The 25,847-nt window shown below is 41.1% G+C and overlaps 1 protein-coding gene across 4 annotated transcripts in view; it reads left to right on the top strand.

Moving 5' to 3' along the window:
- LOC308383782 (uncharacterized protein) overlaps window positions 1-25,847 on the top strand; it is a 198,105-nt gene that overhangs the window by 117,101 nt on the left and 55,157 nt on the right. For all 4 annotated transcript variants that reach the window (XM_080861897.1, XM_080861898.1, XM_080861900.1 and 1 more), the window contains one exon: window positions 2,124-3,476. In XM_080861897.1, coding sequence (XP_080718023.1) covers window positions 2,124-3,476 — 1,353 coding nt within the window. The remainder of the gene's footprint in view (window positions 1-2,123; window positions 3,477-25,847) is intronic.

Raw genomic sequence — 25,847 nt, forward strand, 5'->3', positions numbered from 1 at the left:
TCAGAATTATGCATATTTGTGCAAAAGGACACTTGCATCACACATTTACTGGTTGACTGGCACTTCCTTTCAGACTTCACTGGCAATTTGGAAAACAGAAATCTACACCAAACTATATGACCAACTTTCAGTTTTGACTTCCTCTCATTTTACATTATAGTTATTATCATAAAGAGTAACAACTAAAAACAACATTACCCTTCATGCACACAAATGTGCATGTCAATCACAGTCTAACTTGGTCCTAAAAGGTTCCCTCAAACGTTGTTGTCAGTGAAATTTTAGTTTACAGTATATCCAGTCAAATCCAGGCAGCTGGGACACCAAGCAAATATATCTAATGCCTGGTGTAAAACAGCATCTATAAAACGTTTTATGCACGTGTGATCTATTATAGTCTTTACAGAACCATAGACAAAACAACAGGTGAGTAAAGCAAATACAGGTTGAATGTATTTATAAAAGCAGGCACCATCACATACAACTTACTGCAATAAATTGTTGAAAATGTTGTGCCTAAAAAGAGCCTAAGAGCAGTCAGACTATGGTTACTATCACTGGAAACCAACCCAGCAAAACAAACTTCACTTCATGATTTTATGTGCATTTCCTGGTTGGCATGTGGCATACCACTAGTACACAAGGCGGGAATTTATTGCGTATTATAGCATGTAGCCACGTGTGCTTTCCAAATGCATTGCTAATACATCTTCTATAGTACCAGCTTAGGTGTTTCTCCTGTCCAACCATATCATGTGATGTCACTAAAAATAATCTGTCTTCATCCGGTTGTTATTTTACAGTGTATGTACACCACACCGAAATATTTCAGCAGGTAATAAATTTAAACGAGTAAAATTTTAAAATAAGTTATGTTCCACAAAAATGTCTGTTCTTTGTTTTTTGGGGGATGAGTCAAGGCTCCAGGTGACAGTAATAACAGACGTTTATTATTTACAGTATTTGTTAAGCAATGAGAATAAGTATAGTTCAGTAAGATAAACTCATAGAAGACACTTATCTCTACAAATAAACAAATTTAACATTAGTAGGAAATTAGTCCAGCTTTGCTCAATTAATGTGCATAATTGAACTTATTAACAGGATGCGAAGAACTAAAAGCTATCACTGAATGTCAGAGATGCCTCTAACTTGCATTGCAGCGATATCTACTGAAGTTAACTCTCATCAGGTAGTCCTCATCCAGGGACTCATGTGATACCTTTTTGGTACCCAAAGATGGCCTAAAGAGTAGGCTGCCCTCAGTGCAACTTGAAAGGACCAAGAAGTAGCACTGCCTAAATGTGGTATTTTTCTTTTGTAGAGTCTGTAGCTATTATCAAACCTGAACTTCGAACAATTTTTAGTTAGCTATGTTGGTGTAGTTTTCACACACGTCCTTTCTCACATGTAGCACACATCAGGGAATACTCTGGATGCAAACTACTCTAATTACTTTGGTTTAGACAAAAAAACTACCTGAATCATGTTGAAGGACAGGTAGTCAGTGCAACAGTAAGGACAGTGAGGGCTTAAGCTCTTGTAATGCACCCACTAAAGAGCACTATTAACAAGACAGCTTGCTGGTTAGACTTTGTTTTTAGCCTAAAATTGTGTAGCTTCTTTAACGTATCGTCAACCACAATGGTCGTTAAATCATTTTGATTGTATAGCAGCGTCTGGCAATGGTAGACATAACAGACTGGGGGTTTTGATGAAGTTAAGAAATGTCAGCCTGGAAAGCACAACTTAGGATATCAAGCACCACTGAGTGCTCTTGTGAAACCACAGAAACCCTTTCTAAGGTAAGATACATATCTTGCATAAGTTAACCCAACTGCGTAAGAGGGGGGAAAAATGTCTGCTTTAGCTTATTTCATAAAAACTCATATTTCAACATGAATTTAGAGTAATCCTATTATCTTCACTACATCAACTTACTTTCACTGTCATAGATGCAAGAGTTATTTACCAAAATAGCTGGTACACCCAGTTAAATCAGATTTAAACCTGAAATAACGAGTACAGCTATAGTAACCATAATCTGATGGCTTTTTATCAGGTGTTTCTCTGACACAGTATGTGATTGGTTCCTCCTCTTATAAAACCCTCCCCCTCGGCAGCTCCCATCCTCTCTCCCAGCGGCTCAGTGGATGACAGCAGTGCTACATCCTCCAACTCTGAACCCCTCAGCCCTGACAGAGCAGGGCCGGGGAACGAAGCCGGCAAGCAGCAGCAGCGGCGACGGAAGAAGAAGAGGAAGGGCCGTGATGAGGTCTACGACTTCTTGGATAGCCAGGAGAATAACATCAGCAGGATGCAGGATAAAGGCAGAAGGGAGGTGGAGGAGGACGAAGATGAGGAGGAGAACTGGGAGTGGGAGATCAGAGAGAGTGGAGGAGGGGGTAGGGTAAAAGGCAGAAAGACTAAGAGTCGGGCAAGACTTCCAGAGGAGTGGGGAGCTCCACAGCAGCCTGTCTCTCCCACACCAGCTACAGTTGCCCCTAAGTGGGCTGCAGGTGCTGACATTGGCTCTAGTGACCCCAAAGCTCCAAACTCCATCCCCAGCCCCACTCTACCCTCTGCCCCTGAACAGATACCCACAAGTTTTACCAACTGTTCCCATGTTGGCCAAGTATCAGATTTGTCTTCGCGCTCCTACGAGCCTATGTGTTTAGATGACTTTTCTGTGTCTGTTAAAAATGGGCAAAAGCCCATTGAAGAGAGAATGTCAGCCAAACCTGAAAACCATATTAGCACAGCTGCTAGTACAGTCACCAAGAATAGTTTAGCTGGGGATGTCAGCGGTAGCCTAGCACTAATGACAGGGGACAACCTAAGCCCTGTCTCCCAGACCTTCTCTTTCCTTGATTCAGTTCTCCAGACCCCACCGGGTTCCACTCCCGACTCCCAGACAACCACCCCCATCACCAACACAGCCTCACTTGCTCCTGCTTCCCTCACAAAGTCAACCCCAGTAGAAACCACTGTCCTTGCTTCACAAGCTGCTTCTGATTTCAACCCTTTCAAGAGCACTTCAGACCTTCCCCCCACTGTGTCCACCAGTCCATCACCTTTAACTTCAGCAGAAACATATCCTTCAGCAGCCATAGCTGGATCGGCCCTCAACGTCGATGCCAAGCCTTTCATCCCCTCAGCCACACTAATGTCCTGCACAGCTACCCCCAGTAATTCGGAGGCCACTCCTGTTGTTAGAACAGCAGCAGTGGCCTCCACGGGAACCGCCGGTCCTGCATCCTCTACCACTTCAGCCACACCTCTTAATTCCTCAGCTGCTTCCTGTAAGAAAGAAGCCACCCCTGCATCGTCATCACCAGACACTCCCCCCAAATGCGTACCAGTGTCCCTTAGCTCAGCCACACCCCCTCCTCCCATCACCCAAGCAGCCCCTCCCTCTCTCCCTGCACACTCAGACCACCAGGAGTCCTCGTCGCCACAGCTCCCCCCATTGGAAGGTTGGTGAACTACAGGGAAGATTATGAATAACATGGAGCTAATTTAAAGAAAAGTGATTGTAGGCTAGAATAGCAAGAAGTAGTGATGTTTGTCTCCCTGTATGCATGGCTCTTTGCCTGCTTGGTGCTCGATCCTGTCGCCTGCGAATCCGAAATAACCGGGGCCCGACAGATATATCCAGAACAGCTTCTGTTTAATCAGCTTTTAAGATATTTACCTTTACGACAGATAAACATCTGCTCTTTGTTACTACTGCAAATATAATCTGGAAAATATCGCAGACAGAAATTCATTTGTGTCCAAATATAATAATATCCTATGCTGCCAGCATGACTATGGGACACAAATGTACTGTGCTGGTCGGGCCCTACAAACCTGCCAGGGTAAACTGTCTGATTGGATTTTCCTCTGCCTGCCTCTGTGTATCTGTTACTGTGATCATAACAATTTGATAATACTTGACCTGCTGCTGATAGCTGCTGCCGTCTATGCTTGCTCCACTGTCTACTGTTTCATGTGATTGTCAGCTGCTATGTAACCTACCACTATCTCCTTTTTGTCTGTAAAAACACACATAACCTGGGTCGCTGCATGGAAAAGCCAGTTTGTCAATGCCTTTCAGATTCAGTCAGTAACTTTGTAGACTTTAATCATCTGCATAGAGGCAAATTAGTGTATGTAGAAGAGGCAAGGTGTGGCCGTGACCATAGACGTCATATAAAAGATGGACAGGATGTAGCCACTGTGATGCCATTTGTTCATTTGCAAACTTTAGAGGTGTGTTTCTGCTGTCATGCTGCCATCTTGTCTTTTTGATGCCAAACTGTGAAATTAAGCAGGACTGCACAGTCATAGGATTGCAATGTGTCAGTCAAAATCAGGCTGGAACTAAAGCATAACCTTGTTATCTGAACTAATAGTGACTCATCAGAAAAATGTCAGCTGAGGTCACAGAGCGAGGGAGCCCTTAGACTTCTGTACTTCCTTTTAGACACCAGGAGTTACCACTTCCTGAGTATCAGAAAGCACTTGATTTTTCAGATGCAAAGGCTATGCCCATCTTTTATACACAGTCTATGGTTGTGAACAAGAAAACTGGAAAATGTGTTACAAATTCATCTTTCATTTATTTATTAGGTCGATAAGGCACAAAACCCAGTTTTTTATTTTTTCACCTCTAAAGTTTTATTTTCGCAGTGATTTTCAGTAGTGAATTCTATTGCAGGTGTTTATTATAAACTATATATGACGTGTTATATGTTAAAGATGCATTACTCCATTCAGCTATTTTCTAAATTCTCTACAATGTAGTATTTGACCCAAAATGAACCAAAAAATCCTCAAATCTCTACTACTTTGAGCCACAGGATGTGACCTTCATCATAAAGTTACCCATGTGTCACCTGTGAGTGACCATATTTTCACATTAAAGTCAAGTATCGGTCTCTGAACCATTTTCATGTCCCTCATTGTTAGATTAAATCTTGTAACAAGGGACTTCAATTTATTCTTTATATTTCATTGGCCAAGAATTAGGGGATCTAAAAAAAGATCAAACGGTGGCCCTCACCGCAGCAATGTGCTCCGATGTGATCAACTCAAGAAAATACCAGCAAAGAGGAAAATACTGTAAAACACATAACAGAAGTTGGATAAAACACAAGTGAAACAGAAAAAAACGGCACAAAAATACCAACTTAAAAACACAACAGAAGTGTTTTTGGGGAGACAACAACGTGGACGCAACAGTTACAAAATTCACAAGCTAACAGTAAACTGCTAATAGCAAACACATATGTGCAGTTTTTATGTGAATCATATGATAAAAACACACAGACTCCTCTGTTTCTCTCATGCATGTCTCAGTGCAGTCCTTCACATGTTTTGGTTTCTGTCACATTCATATCGTAACACTTCTCTGCTCTTGTTTTGTGAGATTTTTTTCTAGTTCCACTCTGTTTTATTCAGCTTCTGTTGTGTTTTGTGTGTTTTTGTAGTATTTTTCTATTTACTGGTATTTTCTTAAGTTGCAGTCTGTTTGACCTCTCAGGACCACCAATCTTAAACATAGTTAATTTGTAGGTACGGAGGAATTTATATTTTTGCTCAGGTCATACTTCAGATTACAATCTTTGTTTTTGCATTATTATCCTGATTAGAAGTAACCTTCATGTAACAGGATTTTCCCCTGTTGTTATTACAACAGACAGGCATATCCATCCAAATCTAACCAATCACCAGCCACATAGTAACCTGCAGTTTACTGTCCAGTGCCTGGTAAGGCCTGCCTCCTGTAACCTGAGAAAAACCCTGATGGCACCTCATTCTAGTACTCCTTCCTCTTACTTGAAATGCCTGCATTCTAGCCTGATCACTCTGTCGCTACAGACTACATCTCGTACCCTCCTTATGAAGATTTACTTTCTACTGTAATTCCCTGTGCTTCGCTTTAGTCCCGACCTTAAACCACCCTGACACTCCTGGTGAAATATGTGTTTAATGCTCTTTAGATAAAAGGTTTTGTCAAGTAGCTAGAATTGCGTCTGTCTCTTCCACACAGATCTTGGCCTGAGCGAAAGTTTTCAGGTACATGACTCAATACTCGAGTCTTATTTTAGCGAGAGAGGTCTTAAAGCAGAGGGATTGTTAGAGCTGACGTTGGAGAATTGTGTATAAGACAATGGAGTTAATTCTAAAGCGAGTAAACTTGATTTTTTTCTCTCTCCCTTTCCATTTTTTCTTTTTCATAATGCCACCAACAATGTAACCTCCACAGGTAAGAACAAGTTTCCCTTTTCCCTTTTTCTTCTTTCTGACCCAGGAAGTTTGCACATCCTTATGTTAGATCATTTTGGGGATGTTTAGTATGCTTGTCCCTGTGTTTGTTTGTGGATGTGGATGACAGTGAAGTATTTAAATACACAGAACACAGAAAATGTATTTTATTTCTAAAAGTGAACTGAGGGATGTTCCTGTGGTTTAAGATTCTTAAAGCTAATTTGAGATTTCATCCACCTAGCCCAGCATACATCACCACATTACCTTCTTTAGGTGAAAACTGTACACTGTATGTATCTCAAGTCTAAGGTTCATTCCCTCCTTTGTAAGATGGGGTCTGACGAACTCACTAATGTGCATGGAAAGAATGCCTGGATCTGTCCATTTATAGTCCAGTTTTGACCTGGAGACTAATGTTTAAACCAGAAATCTCATAGAAAATACATCTATAATTCATTTTCATAAAGATATAAGTAAACAACCAGTGACTTTGAATGACTAAATAAATGTAAGTGATGATACTTGGCACTCTCTAAATGGGTTGATTTTTATGGTGCCTAAGTCAGCCCCACATCCTGTATGACTCTTCAGCATTACAAATACAGTGATGATGTTTGCAGGGCTGCGATGATTTTTCACAGATTTTTCCTTAAGTTTTTATTCCACAGTTCAAATTTGAACTGCACATTTCCCATTGTGTTTGCAGAAAACTTTATGGTTTGTTATTGCTACGATTTAGTGTTACCAAAAATCTCAATGACATTTCCTAACAAAAGCTGGAAACGACTGAAATCACAAATTTATTCAGCTGTTTGTTGCAGGATGTGTTTAATGTGGTTCACTACACATTACAGTACTTGGAAGACAGTTGTGTTGCATTTGACATGTATTTCGCGTGGTTTACTGTGAGACTGACATCACTATGTAAGGCATAGTGATGTATTGATGTTTTTTTTGAATGACCACAGTTATAGTGAATCTTTCTCATCCAACTTGTATCCTGTAGCTTGTATTTCTGTGTTTGCTGAGAGGCAAAAACGCTAATGCTGGAAATAGAACAGCTCTAATAAATAATTTAAAGTTACTGTGAGAGTCATGTCCACGGTGAGTGTATGTACATTTTTCACCACAACTGTACATTATTTCCTTTGGGAATTAGTAGAGATCAAAAATGGAGTTATTAAAGAGTCTGTTTGAGTTTACCTGAAACACAACTTCTATGTGACTGCTTAAAATGGGCAGGGTTGTATCCACAACAACATAGAATCAGTGATTGCAGGTTAAATGATTAAAAATATATTTTTAACAGTAGTATTTCAGTAATATTAGAGACAACCAGCCACCCTTCCTCCAAAGGGTGTCTGGTTGTATGGTTGCTGCTGTGCTCCGATGTGATCAAATATTAAATATTAGATATTAAAAATTGCTGCTGTTAATGACCTTGTGTGTTAGTCTCTTCACTCTGTGTAATTTGGCCCAGACTGCGCAGGTTGTATGTTTTTATTACCCAGCCAGTCTGGGAGTTTCTCTCTCCTGACTTTATCTTGACTCCATCTATTTTTAACTCTGCATCTTTCTCTCATATACAATATTGATGACAGTGACTGTTTCACCCTTATGTAAGGCGAACACACCCTCATTTTTTCAATGTGCATGTAGTCCGAAAGAAAGAAGAAATTGTTGTCGTTCCTGCTGTGTCAATGTGTGTGTGTGAGACAAAGAGTCTCTGGTATGCAAAGCAAAGTGGCAACCATCTTTTACCTGATGCTGTGTCCTGGATTCGTCCTTGAGAGAGAGCCAGGGAGATTAAATCAAAGCAAATTCTAGAAATTGAGATAACCACCGGGAAACCCAGTGTGTTGTGGTTGGCTGTGTAACACTGCATACAGTCATGTTGCAGTCTGTGTCGGCTGTTAAGAAGGTTGCTGTTGTAGAATCTCAGCCCTGCTCACTGGCTCCATCAGGTGCCTGCTACAGAAATTACACCTATGAACCACTGCTCTCTGAAATCATCACCAAGAAACATGTGCAGGTGTCATAATATTGTCGTGTCTCGGCATAACTGTAAATATTCTTTTTTAGTTTTTACAAAGCATTGTTTCGTCACATTCATTTGGCAAAAATCCAATTTTGGTTCTATTTTTGAAGCATTTTATGGTCTAAAATGTAGGACAGAGGACAGAGAGGACAGAGTCCATCTGACTGAGTCACCTTAGTGTTGTTATCAACTTTTTTCATTAGAAAAAACTGGGCTGCATTTCATTTTTTATTCACAAATGTGCTCCACATTTATTTTCAGTGTTTTCAGTGTCAGATTTTTCTTTTAACTGGCAATTAAGATTGAGTTTGTTTTGCATGTGCGACTGCTATCCACTGACAAAGCTGTCACCGCTGCTTGTCTGAGCACTAATTAGGAAAATTTGAAGAAGTGTTTAAAGCCATTGCTAACTGTTTCCATGTGATCGGTGCAGACTTGTTTTCGTAACAATAAGCAGCAGCATCACTGGTGCCAGGAGGCTAACACTGGTACAGCAACAGCTTTGCTAAATTAGACAAACACTGCATTAGTCAGATATATAAGTTTTCTGAAGTTGCTGGTAATGGTTCCGTTTACGCATAACTAACATTTTACACACAGCAGCTTTCATTTAGCTGCATTTGTTTTACATGTGGACTGGCAGACCGGGGTGGTGGTCCCCATCTTTAAGAAGGGGGACCGGAGGGTGTGTTCCAACTACAGGGGGATCACACTCCTCAGCCTCCCTGGGAAAGTCTATGCCAGGGTGCTGAAAAGGAGAGTTCGTCTGCTAGTCGAACCTCGGATACAGGAGGAACAATGCGGTTTTCGTCCTGGTCGCGGAACACTGGACCAGCTCTTTATCCTCTCCAGGATACTTGAGGGTGCATGGGAGTTTGCCCAACCAGTCTACATGTGTTTTGTGGACTTGGAGAAGGCATTCGACCGTGTCCCTCGGGGTGTCCTGTGGGAGGTGTTGCGGGAGTATGGGGTGTCTGGCCCATTGCTACGGGCCATTCGATCCCTATACAACCGTTGCAAGAGCTTGGTTCGCATTGCCGGCAATAAGTCGGACTCGTTCCCGGTGGGTGATGGGCTCCGCCAGGGCTGCCCTTTGTCTCCGGTTCTGTTCATAATTTTTATGGACAGGATTTCTAGGCGCAGCCAAGTGGCGGAGGGCTTTCGCTTTGGTGGCCTCAGAATCTCATCTCTGATTTTTGCAGATGATGTGGTTCTGTTGGCTTCATCGGATGAGGGCCTCCAGCTCGCACTGGAACGGTTCGCAGCCGAGTGTGAAGCAGCGGGAATGAGGATCAGCACCTCCAAATCTGAGGCCATGGTTCTCAGCCGGAAAAGGGTGGAGTGCCCACTCCGGGTCGGGGATGAGTTCCTGCCCCAAGTGGAGGAGTTCAAGTATCTCGGGGTCTTGTTCGCGAGTGATGGGAGAAGGGAGCCGGAGATCGACAGACGGATTGGGGCTGCAGCTGCAGTAATGCGGACGCTGCACCGGTCCGTCGTGGTGAAGAGGGAGCTGAGTGTAAAAGCGAAGCTCTCAATTTACCGGTCGATCTACGTCCCTACCCTCACCTATGGCCACGAGCTGTGGGTAGTGACCGAAAGAACGAGATCGCGGATACAAGCGGCAGAAATGAGCTTCCTCCGAAGGGTGGCTGGCCTCTCCCTTAGAGATAGGGTGAGAAGTTCGGCCATCCGGGAGGGGCTCAGAGTAGAGCAGCTGCTGCTCCACATCGAAAGGAGCCAGCTGAGGTGGTTCGGGCATCTGACAAGGATGCCCCCTGGGCGCCTCCTGGGTGAGGTGTTCCAGGCATGTCCCACCGGGAGGAGGCCCCGGGGCAGACCCAGTACACGCTGGAGAGATTATATCTCTCGGCTGGCCTGGGAACGCCTTGGTATTCCCCCGGATAAGCTGGAGGAGGTGGCTGGGGAGAGGGAGGTCTGGGCCTCTTTGCTTAGGCTGCTGCCCCCGCGACCCGGCCCTGGATAAAGCAGATGAAGATGGATGGATGGATGGATGGATGTTTTACATAAGTAGACAGCCCACATCAACTAATGGCTCAGCATCTTACTGAGTATGTGCTAGGGCGTTCTATCTCAGCTCCAGCCCAACAGACTGACGACCTGTCTAGGTTGTACCCCAACTACTGCCCTGTTGCTGAGATAAATGACAGCCCTCCCGCAACCCTGAATTAGATAAGTTGAAGAAAATGAATGATTGAATTAATAAATAGGTCACATTAGCTACCTACCTTCCTCCTTTCATGCTGTTTCTGACTTAATCACTGTCACAAATGTCTCAGAACAGCGCCTGCCACTAAATATTAATGAATACAGTATCAGTCTTCTTTTAACTCTAATGGTCTTGAGTAAAATGTACTTTTGAACATTTTGACATTGTTAGCCATAACCAGAGAGCGCTCAATATCAAGGTAAACGTGATCACTCAGCACCAGAAGGTTCATTATAAGGACATGGTGAATTTGAAAATTTCAGCTATGTTAGAATTAAGTAAGATTGCGTAACCAGTATTATCTTTTCTATTGGTAATGAATAATTATGTGCTAATTATTTCTCATCCTAAGTAATCCTGGTCCTTCATACTCTATGACCAGAAACTGTGAAGAAATTCTGAGTTAGGAGTGATGTGATCTATGTTCGCTTTCACCATTGTCGAGTGTAGAAACTCTAGCACCATATCACAGTAACAGTCACCTCAACGCGCTTCATATTATTAGATATTTAGTATTATTTAGTATTTATTTAGTATTTATTTATTTATCGTCATTATGAAATTGCGTTTGGGGCTTCCATACAACCCAAAAAAAAGAAGAAAATAATAAATACCCCTTAAAACCCAAGTGTACATATTTAACCCAGTGTGACTCCAATGCAATAAGACAATCCTTAGCAATAATGTTCGTAGAAATTCAGACAAAGACCTGAGAAACATGACAAAATACAACAATGCAACCCATAGATAAAAATATGTCTGTGAAGGTTCTCAGTCATCCAGGTCATCATAGTCTAAGGAGCTAGGAAAGAAAAGCTTCTGGACTTCTTTGAGTTGCTTGAAGACGTTTCACCTCTAATCCGAGAAGCTTCTTCAGTTCTAAGGGTCCGTTAGAACTGAAGAAGCTTCTCAGATGAGAGGTGAAACGTCTTCAAGCAACTCAACTTCAAGCAACTCAAAGAAGTCCAGACGCTTTTCTTTCCAAGCTCCTTAGATTATTAGATAAAGTTCCTACAGTAACACAGAAAAAAAAAAACAACTATGAGATCTCTGTGCAAGCGCCTGGCGGCAGTTGAAAGGAAAAACTCCCATTTAAAAGGAAGAAACCTCTGGCAGAATCAGGCTCACTGATGGACAAAGGACACACTGTGGAAGAAACGTAACATGCACCCAACCTTGAGATGATTGATACTACTCTCATATGTAACAAATATGTAGCTTCAACCTGTTAGTTTATCTTAATGTAGAGACTGGAAACGTGTATTTCACCTAACTATCCATGCTTAGATATCTGACTGCTCACTCATCATGACAGCTCATTTGGTTCAGTCACGTGATGACTATGTAAGGTTGCTTATCTCTCAGTAGTGTTTAGACTCTCTAAAAGGCAGAATTTTACTCACAAGTGAGCTCAACATAAGACATAGATCCTCTAAAGAACAGCTTTGGACTGAAGATTGACATCTTTACATGTCTTCTCCTCTGCCCTTTGCATGCCAGTGTTTGCACTATTCCTCCTTCTCCTGTATTTTTATAATTTTTTCACTCCTTCCCATCTGCTGCCTGCAGATCATCTGAAAGTCACTCCATCTTCCTGCGTTCCTGCCAATTCTGACTCACTGGCGCGTAACAAAAATTGCAATGTAGAGGCTAGAAGTATCTGCCAGTCTTCTATTTGCTTATTTGGGTCTCAAAATGTATCTTTTTCTTTCTTATTTTAGGACAAAATATATTGTCTTTGATGTTTTATCAGCTCTAATTTTCCTAATTAAAAATCTCTGTGGTGCTTTTAAATTAATTCCAGTCATAGGAACAACAAGTGGGCTAAGGGGGAGGTTTTGGAAATAATTTTTGTTTCTTGCCCTCCTTTTCTCCCGACTTATCACCTCCATACTTCACCCCAGTTTTCTTCTTAGTAGCCTCAATCCCCTCTCTGGTTAAGTCTCTTCCTCATGTATTAGCTTTATTTAATCTTTCTATTCCTACCGTTCTCCCGCTTTCTCTTCTACCCTTTATCATGTCTCATCTTTATCTTCTGTCTTCCCCATTCCCCCGTCTACCCACCCTCCTTCTCTCTATTTGTCCTTTCTTTTAATGCCCTCCATCCCTCATTTTCTTCCCCTGCCTCCTCCCTCCCTCTTTGCCCTTACTGTCTCCTCCATCCACATCACGTCTTTCCCTCTCCCTCCCAGACTCCCCGCGTTGCTGCAGAACCATAATAATCACCGCATCGACAATTTGGGTGTGGGTGGGGGCTGTGGGGGTGTCGGCATTGATGGTAGTTTGGGAGGGAGGAGGGTTGAGGAGGGCGTTGTCAGGGAGACATGGGAGGCGGTTGCCGTGGAAACACAGAGACTCTGCAAGTGAGGGATGGAGAAGGGGTGGACTGGGTGTGACACTCAGTGAGGTCGAAGAGTTAAAAATAGAAACGCTCTGACAAGATCCCCCTCCCCACCACCACCACCACCTCTCCACACTGCTCACAGTTTCTCTTTCACTCTCTCTCCCTTTTCTGATCTGTGCCACGGGCAACCAGCTGTGGCATGTTCTGCCTTCATCTCCAGTTTATCCTTGACCTTCAAAAAGAGAGCTGTTTGTGACCTCCACCTCCGATAAACTGCGCCACAAGACTAGATAAGATTTCATTTGCTGCTTTGTCTACGTATGTGATTTTGTTTTGCTGCCTCAAGCTTCTATTTGTGTCCCCAGTGGCTCTGTGGTTGAGTTGCCAAAGTTTTAGTCAAGTACAGATTTTTACATTTACACTCAGGAGGCTGTATTTAACAACTTCAAATTTCTAATCATCAAACTTTCCAGAGATAATTTCTCCAGGCTGAATTTGCATTTACAGCAGGCCTTTCATAGGCAAAGTACAGCCACGTTAGCATACTAATGAAAAGAAAGCTTGGAAAGGACAGGAAGGAGCTGGAGTAAAGGAATGAAATATTGGAGCTCATTGCTATCGTTTCTCTTTTTGCCTATGAAGATAATATTGAAAATATTACTTAACTTTAATTTCGTTTGCAAAGAAAAAATGTCTTTAACAATGTGCATAGGGTTAGGGTATTCTGAACAGTATTCTGCCTTAAAAATCACAACAGTAATTAAAGTATGCTAACATAGGCAAAAATAGGCCTAATAATGCCAAATAATTGCAGCTATTAAGTCTATAAAATTAAGATTCTTTAATTAATGGCTGAACTAAGAGTTAAGCAGTCCATGCAAACAAAGTAACAAAGGCAGACACGAGGCAGAGTACTAGAAATATTCCCAAAACTCCAAAAAAGCAAAACTCATGGGAATTATGCAAAAGCAGTGGAGTTGCAATGCAGTTGTGGAGAGACAATCTGGCAAGGAAGAAATGGAAGCATGAGGTTGTACCTGTAAGTATCGAGTGACTCACCTGTTGGGAAAGGTGTGGTACAAACAGCAAGAAAGTCAAAGTAACGGCAGTAAAACCAGGAGACAGTTTCTCAACGTTATACAGGTCATCACATTTTTACATAATCATTGTTAATAAATAGTAAATAATAGTTAATTAAACTTCAGTATCTTGTTATTTTGCTATTGAAAAAGTTCAATAATAATCATTTTTAGTAAGGTTGTAATTAATGTTTGAATGGTTGTGTCATTAGTCAAATGTCAATTCTTAGTGAAAGCAGTGAAACAGAATTTTAACCAATTTCAGTTTTGTAAATGTCATCCAATAATGTTATTAGACCCACCACACAATATTCATTAATGAAAAATTGCTACTTTACAAACTAACTATTAATCCGTTTTTTATTAGTATCATTCCATTTTTAGCAGTAAAAAAAACTTTTCAAGTGGATTTTAATTAACTGTCAAGTTCTCAGAGTAACTTGCAAATATTGGATGTTTCACAGCAGTTCTCCAAAGCCCCTCTTCTCTCAGTCAAATAGGACAAACAGCAGAGATGGATGTCAGGTTAGGGAGAAAAATAGGTCGCTAACTGACATAGAGACCTCATTTTGGTTCATATCTGCATATAAACTGATCTGATATTCTTTTTTAACGACACATGCAGTACTCTGCAAAGAAATGAGCCACCCTTCATTTCTTCATGTGTTGCCTCCAAGGAGCCAGACTTTGATGTCATTTTTTAAAGAACATTAATCCACAAAACTGTAATATTTGGTAAAAGAAACAATCCATGCTGGAATGGTGGTTATGTAGTTTAGCCAAATGATTCAGCCTTCTAATTAACTTGGTCAGAATTTGGAGCTACAGTGACTTTTAAACACGACTCACTGAAGTAATTCAGGTAATTAGAAACTTTTAAATTGATCTAATTTGTGTCAAAGCTCTGAGCTATAACTCAAAGCTCATACACATATTTTTAGAGCGAGCGTCAACTTTCTCCACACTTTCTTGATCGAGGCTGCTATGGTATCGGCAGAGATATTGACTCACAGCTCATGGAGCCAATTAAGGTAGAGGGTTTCTCACATCACACGTCAGTCACAAGGAGACGATTCTCATATTTATAAATTCAGCCTGACTTAATTGGTAGGAAAAAAGCACATGATGTCTTTATAATTATCTGGTTTCCTGAACTGGTAATAAAATGGGATTGAAACTTTGTGTCAATTACAAGTGTAGAAAAACACAATGTGCTTAAGCTAACATCACTGACTGACACTGAGACACAAAAGAAACAGGCATCATGTAGATGTGCAAGATTCTGCCCAAATCTGAATGATCCAACTTTTGTTTCATTAAAAGATTGTTTCATCTCTGCTTTAAAGGTTCATAGTCCAAAGTCCAAAATAATCTGTATGTATCTGTTTATACTAAGCCTTGGTTTAGCCATTTAGTTCATTGATTGATTGAAATGAGCTTGATTGTGTCACAGTAGACACTAGTTGTAATATTCTTTTTTGTACTAGAGGGAAACGAAGTGTTGAAAAAACAAAGCTGTGAAATATTAACTATGTGTCATCATGGTGAACTGCACTGTACTCTAGCAACACAGTGAAACCTGATGTATGGAGTATTGGCTACAGGCCACAAATCCTTCAGATCTGATAGTTCAGCAGGTACCTACAAAGGACTGAATACAAAGTGGAAGTCGTCATCTGTCACACTTTAAACCTTGAACCCAGTTGTGAGTTAAACCATACTCAAACATAAGTGGTGCCTGGATCTTTTGCATAATACCTATCCTTTCTAAGTCTGTTGAAGCTATGCAACGGTCTAATGTCTTCCTCTCATTTGGTTACACTAGACAAATTGTTTATGGATAATTATGTAATAATACTCATTCATTTTCAGTCACGCTTGATGAGCTGTTCTTGCTCTTTTGGCACAGGCCTGGCATCTATTAGGGGTGAAGTGGTGTTTGATGGAGACACTCGACTGCCCCAAGTTGCTTTAAGAGGCAGATTATCTACTGTCTACATATTCAGTAGTGCTTTCTACTACATTCTCTGTCTTTCTAAAGTACTTTTAATCGTTTAATATTATTTTAAGTGTTGAACCATTGGCAGTACAAAAAGATGAAGGTAGCTTTCGGTCTGAAAAGTGAAGCCAACAAAGAAGTGCCTGGTGTCTCCTGTGGTCTTTTAGAAGACTATGAGAAAAAGGCCCTTGACCTTGACCTTGGTAAGCTAGTTTTGTAAATCCATTGTAAAATAATGTTATTAATCCTATCATTCATAACATAGAGTTTCAAAACACAGAGAAGATGACGGCAAAAATGCTCATCTTCAGGTTTCAGAATGGGACTTGGTCTTTAGGGGTTAGTGTTACTGATAGAATAGGATTAGGTTCAGTTTTCCATTAAAGTTTTGCCTGGAACTCCCTAATGGAAAAATTCTACACTAATAGAAAAAATGTATGAGATTTAATTTGTAATGTGATATCTTGTAGTTTCTGAATATTTGTCAGTTTAGCATGTGGGTAAAACAAAATTCAAGGCTAATGCCACGCAGGTTGTTTGGTGACTCAGATGTTAAGATGAAGGTAACACTGCTGGCTGATACTACTAGAACAAAACATTAGCAGGAGACAGCTGCCTGGGGACTGACGTCTAAGTCATCATCGCTGGTATCCCTAACCCCTTTTTTGAGGAGGGCAACTTGGAGGACTTTGATCTCAAAGGGTTAAGTCAATTATGATTGCTAGTTCTTAGTGGCTTCCACCTCTGTATGTACTCAGTGCTGCTGATCAGAAACACCCTGCTTGCCTTGCCATTTTGGACATGCTCCAACCCAGTCATCTAGCAGTTGTGATTTGGCCTCGTTCCAAATCAGTTAGGCCTTAACACCTGCACATTTCCTCCACATACAAGATACTGAGTAAGAGAACCAACTGTCATTTATTACCTAATATATCCAGGACTTTCACATTCATCGCTGCTCCAAGACAGTCATCATTGCAGTTTAGAGTTCCATGACGTACATACAGGATATTATGAGAGCTATATCCCCTTTAAAAACATGACCTTGGTCCTTTGGAAAGGTTACTTCTGCCTTTAGGCAACCATAAGAATCTCTAGTAGATTGTGCCAAGAGAGAATGCTGAATTCCAGATGGTTGCACTCCTTGAAGTCAATTTATTCTCACTGCAGTGCACATGGTGTTTGTGATATGAGTGCAGCACAGAATGTCAGGTCACTCTGGAAACAGCATCATTTGAATGCCTAGAAAGTGCCTGGAAATTTCACTTTGCTGAACAAGCCTACAGAGAAATGTAATGTAATACTGACAGCTGATGAAAGAGTTCTATTCCTCCTTACAAAGGTTTGTCCCAGGCTGAGACCACTGCACAACTCTTAAAAATCCTTTTTTATAGTCTACGTCAGCTCCAAGTGTTTGGACTTCATCTTAATTTAATTATTGGTGTGTTGTGGATGTCATTGTAATAAGGGCACCATTGCCTTGTGCTTTGAGTATTACACAGGCATGCAGAGCAATCAAACCTAATGAGTCGCTCTTGGTGACACTTAATACCACCGTGCACAAAAGACAGCCACTACTCACTTCGCCATGACCATGTTGCATTAACAGATCCAACCAGTCGCCTTCAGGCAACTTTTGTTGTAATTTGTCCATATATAAATAAAAATATCGTGCTATATTTCATAAATAAAATTATTATTTTTTAAAAAAAAAAAATTTTTAAACTTCCTATCCACTCTCTTACTTATCTGCCCTAACTTTAAATATAGATATTCTTTAAATGGTAGATTTTACATGATGAGATATCCATTCATTCATTTTCTTATTTAGTCTTAATTGGTCAGATCAGTCAGATCTCTCACTAGTCCATTTTGCATCACTATTAATATAAAACAAGCACAATGTTCAGTGGAATTTATTACTCATCTGGTCAACATCTCTTATACTAATATATTTAGCTAAATGTGGGACATGTTTTTGACAAGTTACTTTTACCTCAGATAATTTAGCTTGAGTTAGTGATATATGTGCTACATGTGCACAGTCACCTAAAACATTCACAGTCTACTAGGGATTCAATTCAATTTTATTTATATAACGCCAAATCACAGAGAGGTCTATTAATACATAGTGAGTGAGAAAGGTGACTGGAAAGGAAAAACTCAATGCATCATGGGAATCCCCGGCAGCCTATGTCTATTGCAGCATAACTAAGGGAGGATCCAGGGTCACCTGGTCCAGCCCTAACTATATGCTTTAGCAAAAAGGAAAGTTTGAAGCCTAATCTTAAAAGTAGAGATAGTGTCTGTCTCCCGAATCCAAACTAGAAGCTGGTTCCACAGAAGAGGGGCCTGAAAACTGAAGGCTCTGCCTCCCATTCTACTTTTAAATACTCTAGGAACAACAAGTAGGCCTGCAGAGCGAGAGTGAAGTGCTCTAATAGGGTGATATGGTACTATCTCTTTCTAGTCGCTGTCAGGACTCTTGCTGCAGCATTTTGGATTAGCTGAAGGCTTTTCAGGGAGTTTTTAGGACTTCCTGATAATAATGAGTTACAGTAGTCCAGCCTGGAAGTAATAAATGCATGAACTAGTTTTTCAGCGTCACTCTGAGACAGGATATTTCTAATTTTAGAGATGTTGCGCAAATGGAAGAACGCAGTCTTACATATTTGTTTAATATGTGCGTTGAAGGACACATCCTGGTCAAAAATGACTCCAAGGTTCCTCACAGCGTTACTGGAGGCCAAGGTAATGCCATCCAGAGTAAGAATCTGCTTAGATACCATATTTCTAAGCTTTTCAGGGCCGAGTACAATAACCTCAGTTTGATATGAATTAAGAAGCAGAAAGTTAGCGGCCATCCAGGTCTTTATGTCTTTAAGACATTCCTGCAGTTTAACTAATTGGTGTGTGTTATCTGGCTTCATGGACAGATAGAGCTGGGTGTCATCAGCATAGCAGTGAAAATGTATGCTATGTCTTCTAATGATGCTGCCTAAGGGAAGCATGTATAGTGTAAACAGAATTGGGATGGGAATTGATAAGGATTTAGTGATTCCACAATATCACTTATTCATTTAATTCCTTATAGATTCTCCTATCGATTCCAACTGCTCCATTTTGAGAGTCACCACCATGACTGAGCAGCACAGACATTAGATTCTTGCAAATGAATTACATGCTGTGGGTCAAATGTTTGTGCCTGTTGGAGGTTTTTCCCCTCTTTGCTGTGATCAGTGTTGGGGTCATTACTCATAATAATTATTACACATAATACACAGAAAACTTTTTGTAAAAAATAACGCAGTACTTGACTTAATTACAGAAAGCAGAAAGTAAGTCATTATGCCGCTTGTTACTTTACGTTCATGTTACTCTCTAGAATCACCTTCTGACACATAGTCTAATAATCACCATTTATACCATCATACCATCAGTCCCACACACCAACACCAATCCCTATCCTAATGAGGATACACATATGTTTCTCCTAGTATTTAAATATGAACAAAAAGAGACTTTAAAGTAATCGTGACAGTAATTTTACATTAGAAACATGAACAGGTAGAAATGGATCTGACTGCTCATCTGCTTCTCACCTGTTGAAGTTTAGTGTCTGGTTGCTGGCCTGGGGTATTCACTCAGCTTTAACATCATGCGGGTTCTTGAATAACTTAGGGTTAGCATGTTGTCTGTGCGGGTCCTTACAAAAAACTGAAGTTATGTTAGCAGTAAAATGTGGGTATTTCTGCCCTGGACGCTCTTGTCCTTTTATGCAAGAAAAATGAAAGTAATGTTCATATCTGTGCTGTAGACTGTGTCACTATTGTCACACGAACTGAAAACACCTCATTGTAATGCAAGTACAAGGGGAACTGATAAGCGGGATCAACAGGCAAAGCAGACATATAATTCTGGGAACCTGTTCTGGATATCCATCCCTGCATTCAGTACAGCAGTGTATATTATTTCATATCCAAAACTAATTTTGTTAAATGGTTATTATTCTTATTTGTGAATAGAAGAAGAATTCTTATTATTGTCCTTCTAATTAATAGGAATAACAATCCTTTTATTGTTACTTGTTTTGTTTTTTGAATTCCAGTAACAACAAGAAAAATGGAGGCAAGCAAGAGCCTTAAAAAATATATAGCACTATATATTCCAGAAATTTGAATCAAAGAACATTTAGCCTTGTCTAGTAATGGTTATGAATGCAGAATCGGTGGCACTTATGTTAATCCCATTGTAGAGACATTGGCTGCAATTCATCGGGAGATGCTTCAGAGGTCACTTGCAAGATAATTCTTCACGAATAGAAGTTAATGGAGCTAAAGGGCTACATTAAAAAAGGCCAGAGTGTGTTGTAGGTTTTGCAAATATACTATTAAATATATTTTAGGATTTAATACTTATGCCCTTTTTGATCTCTTGTTTTTGTTTTTTTGACGAAGAAGCCCATTTGTCCATAAAACACCCGCTAATGTATGCTGATCCATCTCTTAACAATAATAACAGGAGTAATTGCGCCACAGTTACAAATATGTAGTGACTTTCATTACAAAGTTAAGTGCAAGTTAGCGGATAAGAAGGAAAAAGAATAATGTGTTTTCTTGCTTTAATCATCTGGTTTCAGTTTATTTGCCGGGAGGAGTGAAATGGTTGAGTGATCTACAGGTTTTGAGCGGTGAAAATATTTCTTTTAATTTTTAATGCACAAAAGTAGAAGATAAGAATGCAAAGTGCTTTCAGGACAGAAATAACTGCATTATACTGCTAACACAACTTTGGTTAATGCTAACACAAAGCTAGTCAACATGTAATTAAGGCAAGTGGTGAGCAGTTAGCAGCATTGTAGCCTCCATTTCTACCTGTTCATGTTTCTACAGTAGACTCACTACAGTACAGTAGAATTTCAAGTGTCGTTGGTCTGTTTTTTTCAGAATCAGAATACTTTATTAATCCCGAAGGAAATTAGGGTTACAGCAGGCAGCACGCTAATGGCGCATGCGCACTTACAAGGGAACCTTCAAACCTTTTTTAACTTTGCTTTGTATTGTTGGTTTTGTTAGTGTGTGGAGCCATAGCCTAAGGTTTATAGTGTTAACTAGTAACTACATGACAACTACTTTAACATGGGCATTTTAGGCAGTAGCATGAATAACTATCCCAACACTGCTCACAACTGAAACTTCCATGCGTGTGCAAGAAGTAGCTGGTTGTGGTGTTTGAAGGTAATGCTATCATGGGACATCCCCAACACTAAAACTGAAAATGGGCCTAGATCCGTTAAAAACATGATGAAAATGTCCAGAGGATTTCCAGATTGTTGGCTAAAGCTCCATTGGGCTGCATGCTGTTCTTTCCAAACCCCATGTCTGGAGTTCAGAGTTGTCACATTGTCATCTGTTGTTAAAATGTCAGCTATATTTGGCCCCTTTATAAATTAATTGAACCTCAGTTAAAGTAATAAGTGTAATGAAAGGATTTGATTCAGTAATTCATGTCAAGTGGATAAAATCTTTGCACAGGGAAAATGCGAAAAGCGCAAAACAATTTAACTGAAGGCACAAATTAATGGAGACAAGAGTGCAAGGTTCAGACGTAAATTCGTTTGTGTGGCACTTCACGACGTCACTGTGGTAATTTTTATTATGTAGTTTGTCTGCTTTTGTGGCCAGTCACTGGCTGATACAACAGGGAGACAAGTCTCACCAGGATGATTACAGTCTTCAGCGTGTCTTTCGCCATGTATCAACATGTGAACACTGGCTGTCATTTGGCAGACGAGTGACTGTGGCAGCCATTGATCTGGTGCTTGCGCGCATGTGTGCATGCATGTTCCCCGCATGTGTGTATGCAATCTTTGTCTTCATGTGTGTATGCCTGTGCATGTTTGTCGCTAGGGGTTGGATGCTGAAATCTCGCTCCAGCGAATGAGGGAATATTCCTGGCTGTCATGTGACTGTGTGATGTCAGTGAGAGAGAGAGAGAGAGAGAGAGAGAGAGAGAGAGAGAGAGAGAGAGAGAGAGGAAGAGAACAGAGATAAAGACATAGGGAGAGAGTGTGAGCGAGAGAGAGAGAGGAAGGTGCAATTTACCCCCACAGCTGATCAGTGCAGTGCTCAGAGAGAAGCTGAGACGACTAGACTCACACACACACTTCTTTTGGCTCACTTATATGCACATGCACTGCACACACACACACACACACACACACACACACACACACATGCACTTTGGGCATGTCAACACACAAACTGGGAGGCATCACTTTAAAAAAGAAAGGATGCATTGCTTCCTCTGCTTTCTAAGCTCATGATACTTTGGATACCGAGGACAGATCTGCCTCCTGGACAAGAGTAAAACGATTCTTACTGGAGAGAGCGAAAAAACTCTGAAGAAGAAAAAAAAACTACACAAAAAAGGACACGCAATACCAGCAGAGATTATTACTGGCAGCAGCGGGTTTGGACAGTGGGTATTATCAACAGCAGCTGCACCAGCAGCAGCATCAACAACACAAACCTTCCAGCACTCTCTCTGGCGTTAGCGTCCCTGCGCTCCTGGCCTCCTCTCCACTGTTTCCCTCCAGTCCAGTCTCTATGCACCACAGTGACTGGTACTGCCAAGGCCAGATGGCACTGGGGGGGCAGGTTGCAACTGCAGCTCAGGCAGGGTCCAGAATAACTTTGAAGGAAGATCAGGTGAAATTAGGGCAAGCCAGGATGGAAGGTACATCGTCCAGAGTGATGCCCGAGGCTCCAGGTGCCCAAACCTTCAACATGCCGGCACAGAAAATCGATGATGAGGAGTTCAAAGGGGGGAGATTGAGGGAGGGTGGACTTAGGGTGGGGGAGGCAGGAGGGTCATTAGGAAGTGCAGCACAAAGTCCCAACAGCCCCCTGTCCTCCCACTCCTCCCTATCTTCTTCATCACCCTCACCTTCTCTCTCACCTGGGACATCCATTCTGAATTCAGCCTTGGACCCTAAACCTATACCCAAGCCCGACATTGGCCAAAGTAATCTGCAAGCAAAAAATACAGGCAACAAAGATGATTTGGCTGTCCAGGGCCAGGGCTCACTTTCTCCTGCAAAACAGACTTCTGGCCAAGGCACAACAAGCCCTTCCTTCACTGGAAGCACCAACTTAAGTCTTGGAAGTCAAGACAATGAGAAGAAATCATCTGGGAACTTACTCGGAAAGCACAGAGAAACTTTTCCTGCAAGTACAACTGGAAACCAAATCCTCAAGCCATATTTAGAAAAGCAAAGTGTTCATACACAACCTGGTGAGACTGCTCTTCCATCTGCTGACTTAACCCTGAGCAAATCTGGTCACACTGCTGCACAAACCACAGACCCACCTGCAGCCTCAGCCAACAAAACTACCACTAGTGTTGGACAGAGTGGATTGGAAAGAGAATACTCAAGCCATACTGAAAAGAGAACGTCAGGATCGTGGACATCAGAGGATATTAGTGTTGAAAAAGAGCACAAGGTTGCAAGTCCCAGAATGTGCCGGGATTTAAATGGCACTGAGGATGGCAGAGCGGGATCGTGTCGTCCATGTAACAGAGAAACAAAAACAAACCATAGTAGTGATGCTCCACAGCGGGCTGCAGTGAGACGAGCAATGTCTGACTGTTCACATCTGGCTGTTCCCATGGTAATGGCAGGGACATACCCCACCAGTATGGGAGGCTCACCAGTGATGGCACCAAATGTGCTGAATTTTACCATGACAGGAACAGCATGCCTGACCAGGGCGCCCTACCAACACGTGGCTGTCCGGCGCTCACTTACGGTCACGGACGGCACCGAGGCGGCTGCTGCAATGGCGACAATGATGGTTTCCCCATTAATAACATCTCCTGTTTTGCCATCTTCCCCACCCCCAAAGAGACATCATGGAAGCTGCGAGAGCAATTTTCTAATTCCTGTCCCACCCCCTGTTGGAGCGTCAGCTAACGTCTCTCAAGATAGTAAGCTAAACACAGCGGGTAAGACTTCTTGACTCCCTCTATGTGTGTGTAGTTGTAGTCACTGGAGGCCATGACTATGCATCAACCAATCAGCACACAGTTTTGCTTGACTGAATAATATTTACGTTCTACTAAAAAAAATCAGTTTATACAGCGTATACTTGTTTTGTATATTTCTCTACATTTTGCTGACATCTAGTAGCATGTAAAATGCCTCATCTGCCAGAAGGTGAACTTAATATAATCCAGTGTTTTGGTTAATAGTGTTTCCCAAATACTATTAACCAATAAAAAAGAATGCCATGCGCGCAAGAATGCTTCTGTGTGACATAGTGAGATTAGATGCTGCTGTGCAAACAGAAAAGTAGAAACATGCGAAGCAAAGACTATCGCAGCCATCAAATGGCTCTGTCTTTAAAAAGTCCATCAATGGTAGATCTCACTGTGAGACCTAGTGACCCTGCATGCTCATTTTCTAATGGCTTGGGTAACAAACGCAAGCCGTTTGCCAGTGAGCACATCCTGTTGTATCCTCATTGTGACTCCTGTTAATGTTGACTTGAAACTAGTGACTAAACCCACAAAGTCATTAGCTTACTAAGGCCACAGGCTTCTATACAAAAATTTAAGTTTTAGGCACTTCTGCATTGGCTTTATTTATTTCCATGCTGTGTACTTGCATTCTTGAAAAACTGTGACAATGTAGTAGTAGTAGCTACGCCCACTGCTTTCACAAAAATGTATATGCATTTGGTGAGATGGACATTGCAAACTTGTTGGAGCAGCCCAAGGTAGTTAAATTAATAGTGTTACTTCAACCCATAGCCACATTGTATATTGAGGGGCATCCCACACTAGCAAAATCAAAACCATGAAGACTAAATGTGTAGAGGGTTTTGCCTTGCCAGGAGAGTTTATTATCTTCAATTAAATTTAAAATCTTCCTTATGTCACTGGAGCATTAACATTATACACCTAAATTCGTGAGTAGCAGCAGATCTTTCTTTGCCCTTCCTTCCTCTGCACTTCAACTGACCACATATCATTACAGCACAATTACATTTGGCTAAATTTAGCTGTCTGCTGTGGCTTCCTTTCAGACAATAAGCCAGAGTGAAAAGAGATGCATTTTAAATTTCAGTAAGAGGCTTTATTTCTTTATTAGGCTGCCATATCAGTTTCAGTTTTCACAGAAGCCAGTTTTTATCCACAGCGTACATCTAGTGTCATTCTAGTTTATGATAGCAGTTAATCAAGTTAATGAGCTGAGTTGAAAGGAGTGTATGGCAGTTGCACATGTCAATATGTGGAGTAATGTGTAATAAAGTAATGTAATAAAGGTATGAGAGGGTTATCTTACACGGCCACTAACTTAAGTTTGGAATCAATGTATAGCTAAGTTGCATGGCTAGTAAACACACTGAAAATAATGTGGACAGAATGACAAAGAATAAAGGAAATGACAGCAGACAAGAGCTGTTTAACCAGGTTATAAGATTTCTTGCAAAGGGGGAGGAAGAATTACGATGTTGTATTTGAAGTAGAGGTATGATCCATAACCAGGTCAGTGTTACATTGAAAGCTGTCTGGCCAATAGACGTTCTCCTCCAGGGGACTCGTACTATAAAAAAACGTAAAAGGTTGAGTCTCTTTTAATTGACATCTTCTCCTAACAGGTGATGGAATAAGATAAATCAGTCTGGGAAATAACATCACATCTTTATCGTGTTTCATCTTATCTGATGAGTGTCTAACATAGATCATGGTGCAGAATTCTTTTATGAGTGCCTAGAGATATTCAAAGGACATTTTCACAGGTTGAGACCGATGGTGAAACAAAAGCATGTGAAGAGAACAGGCAGAGGATTATGGGAGAACTCTGTCATAGATAATTTCCTTTTTTATAGACTTTTATC

The sequence above is a fragment of the Rhamphochromis sp. 'chilingali' genome (genome assembly GCF_963969265.1).
Source record: "Rhamphochromis sp. 'chilingali' genome assembly, chromosome: 16".
Taxonomy (NCBI): Eukaryota; Metazoa; Chordata; class Actinopteri; order Cichliformes; family Cichlidae; genus Rhamphochromis; species Rhamphochromis sp. 'chilingali'.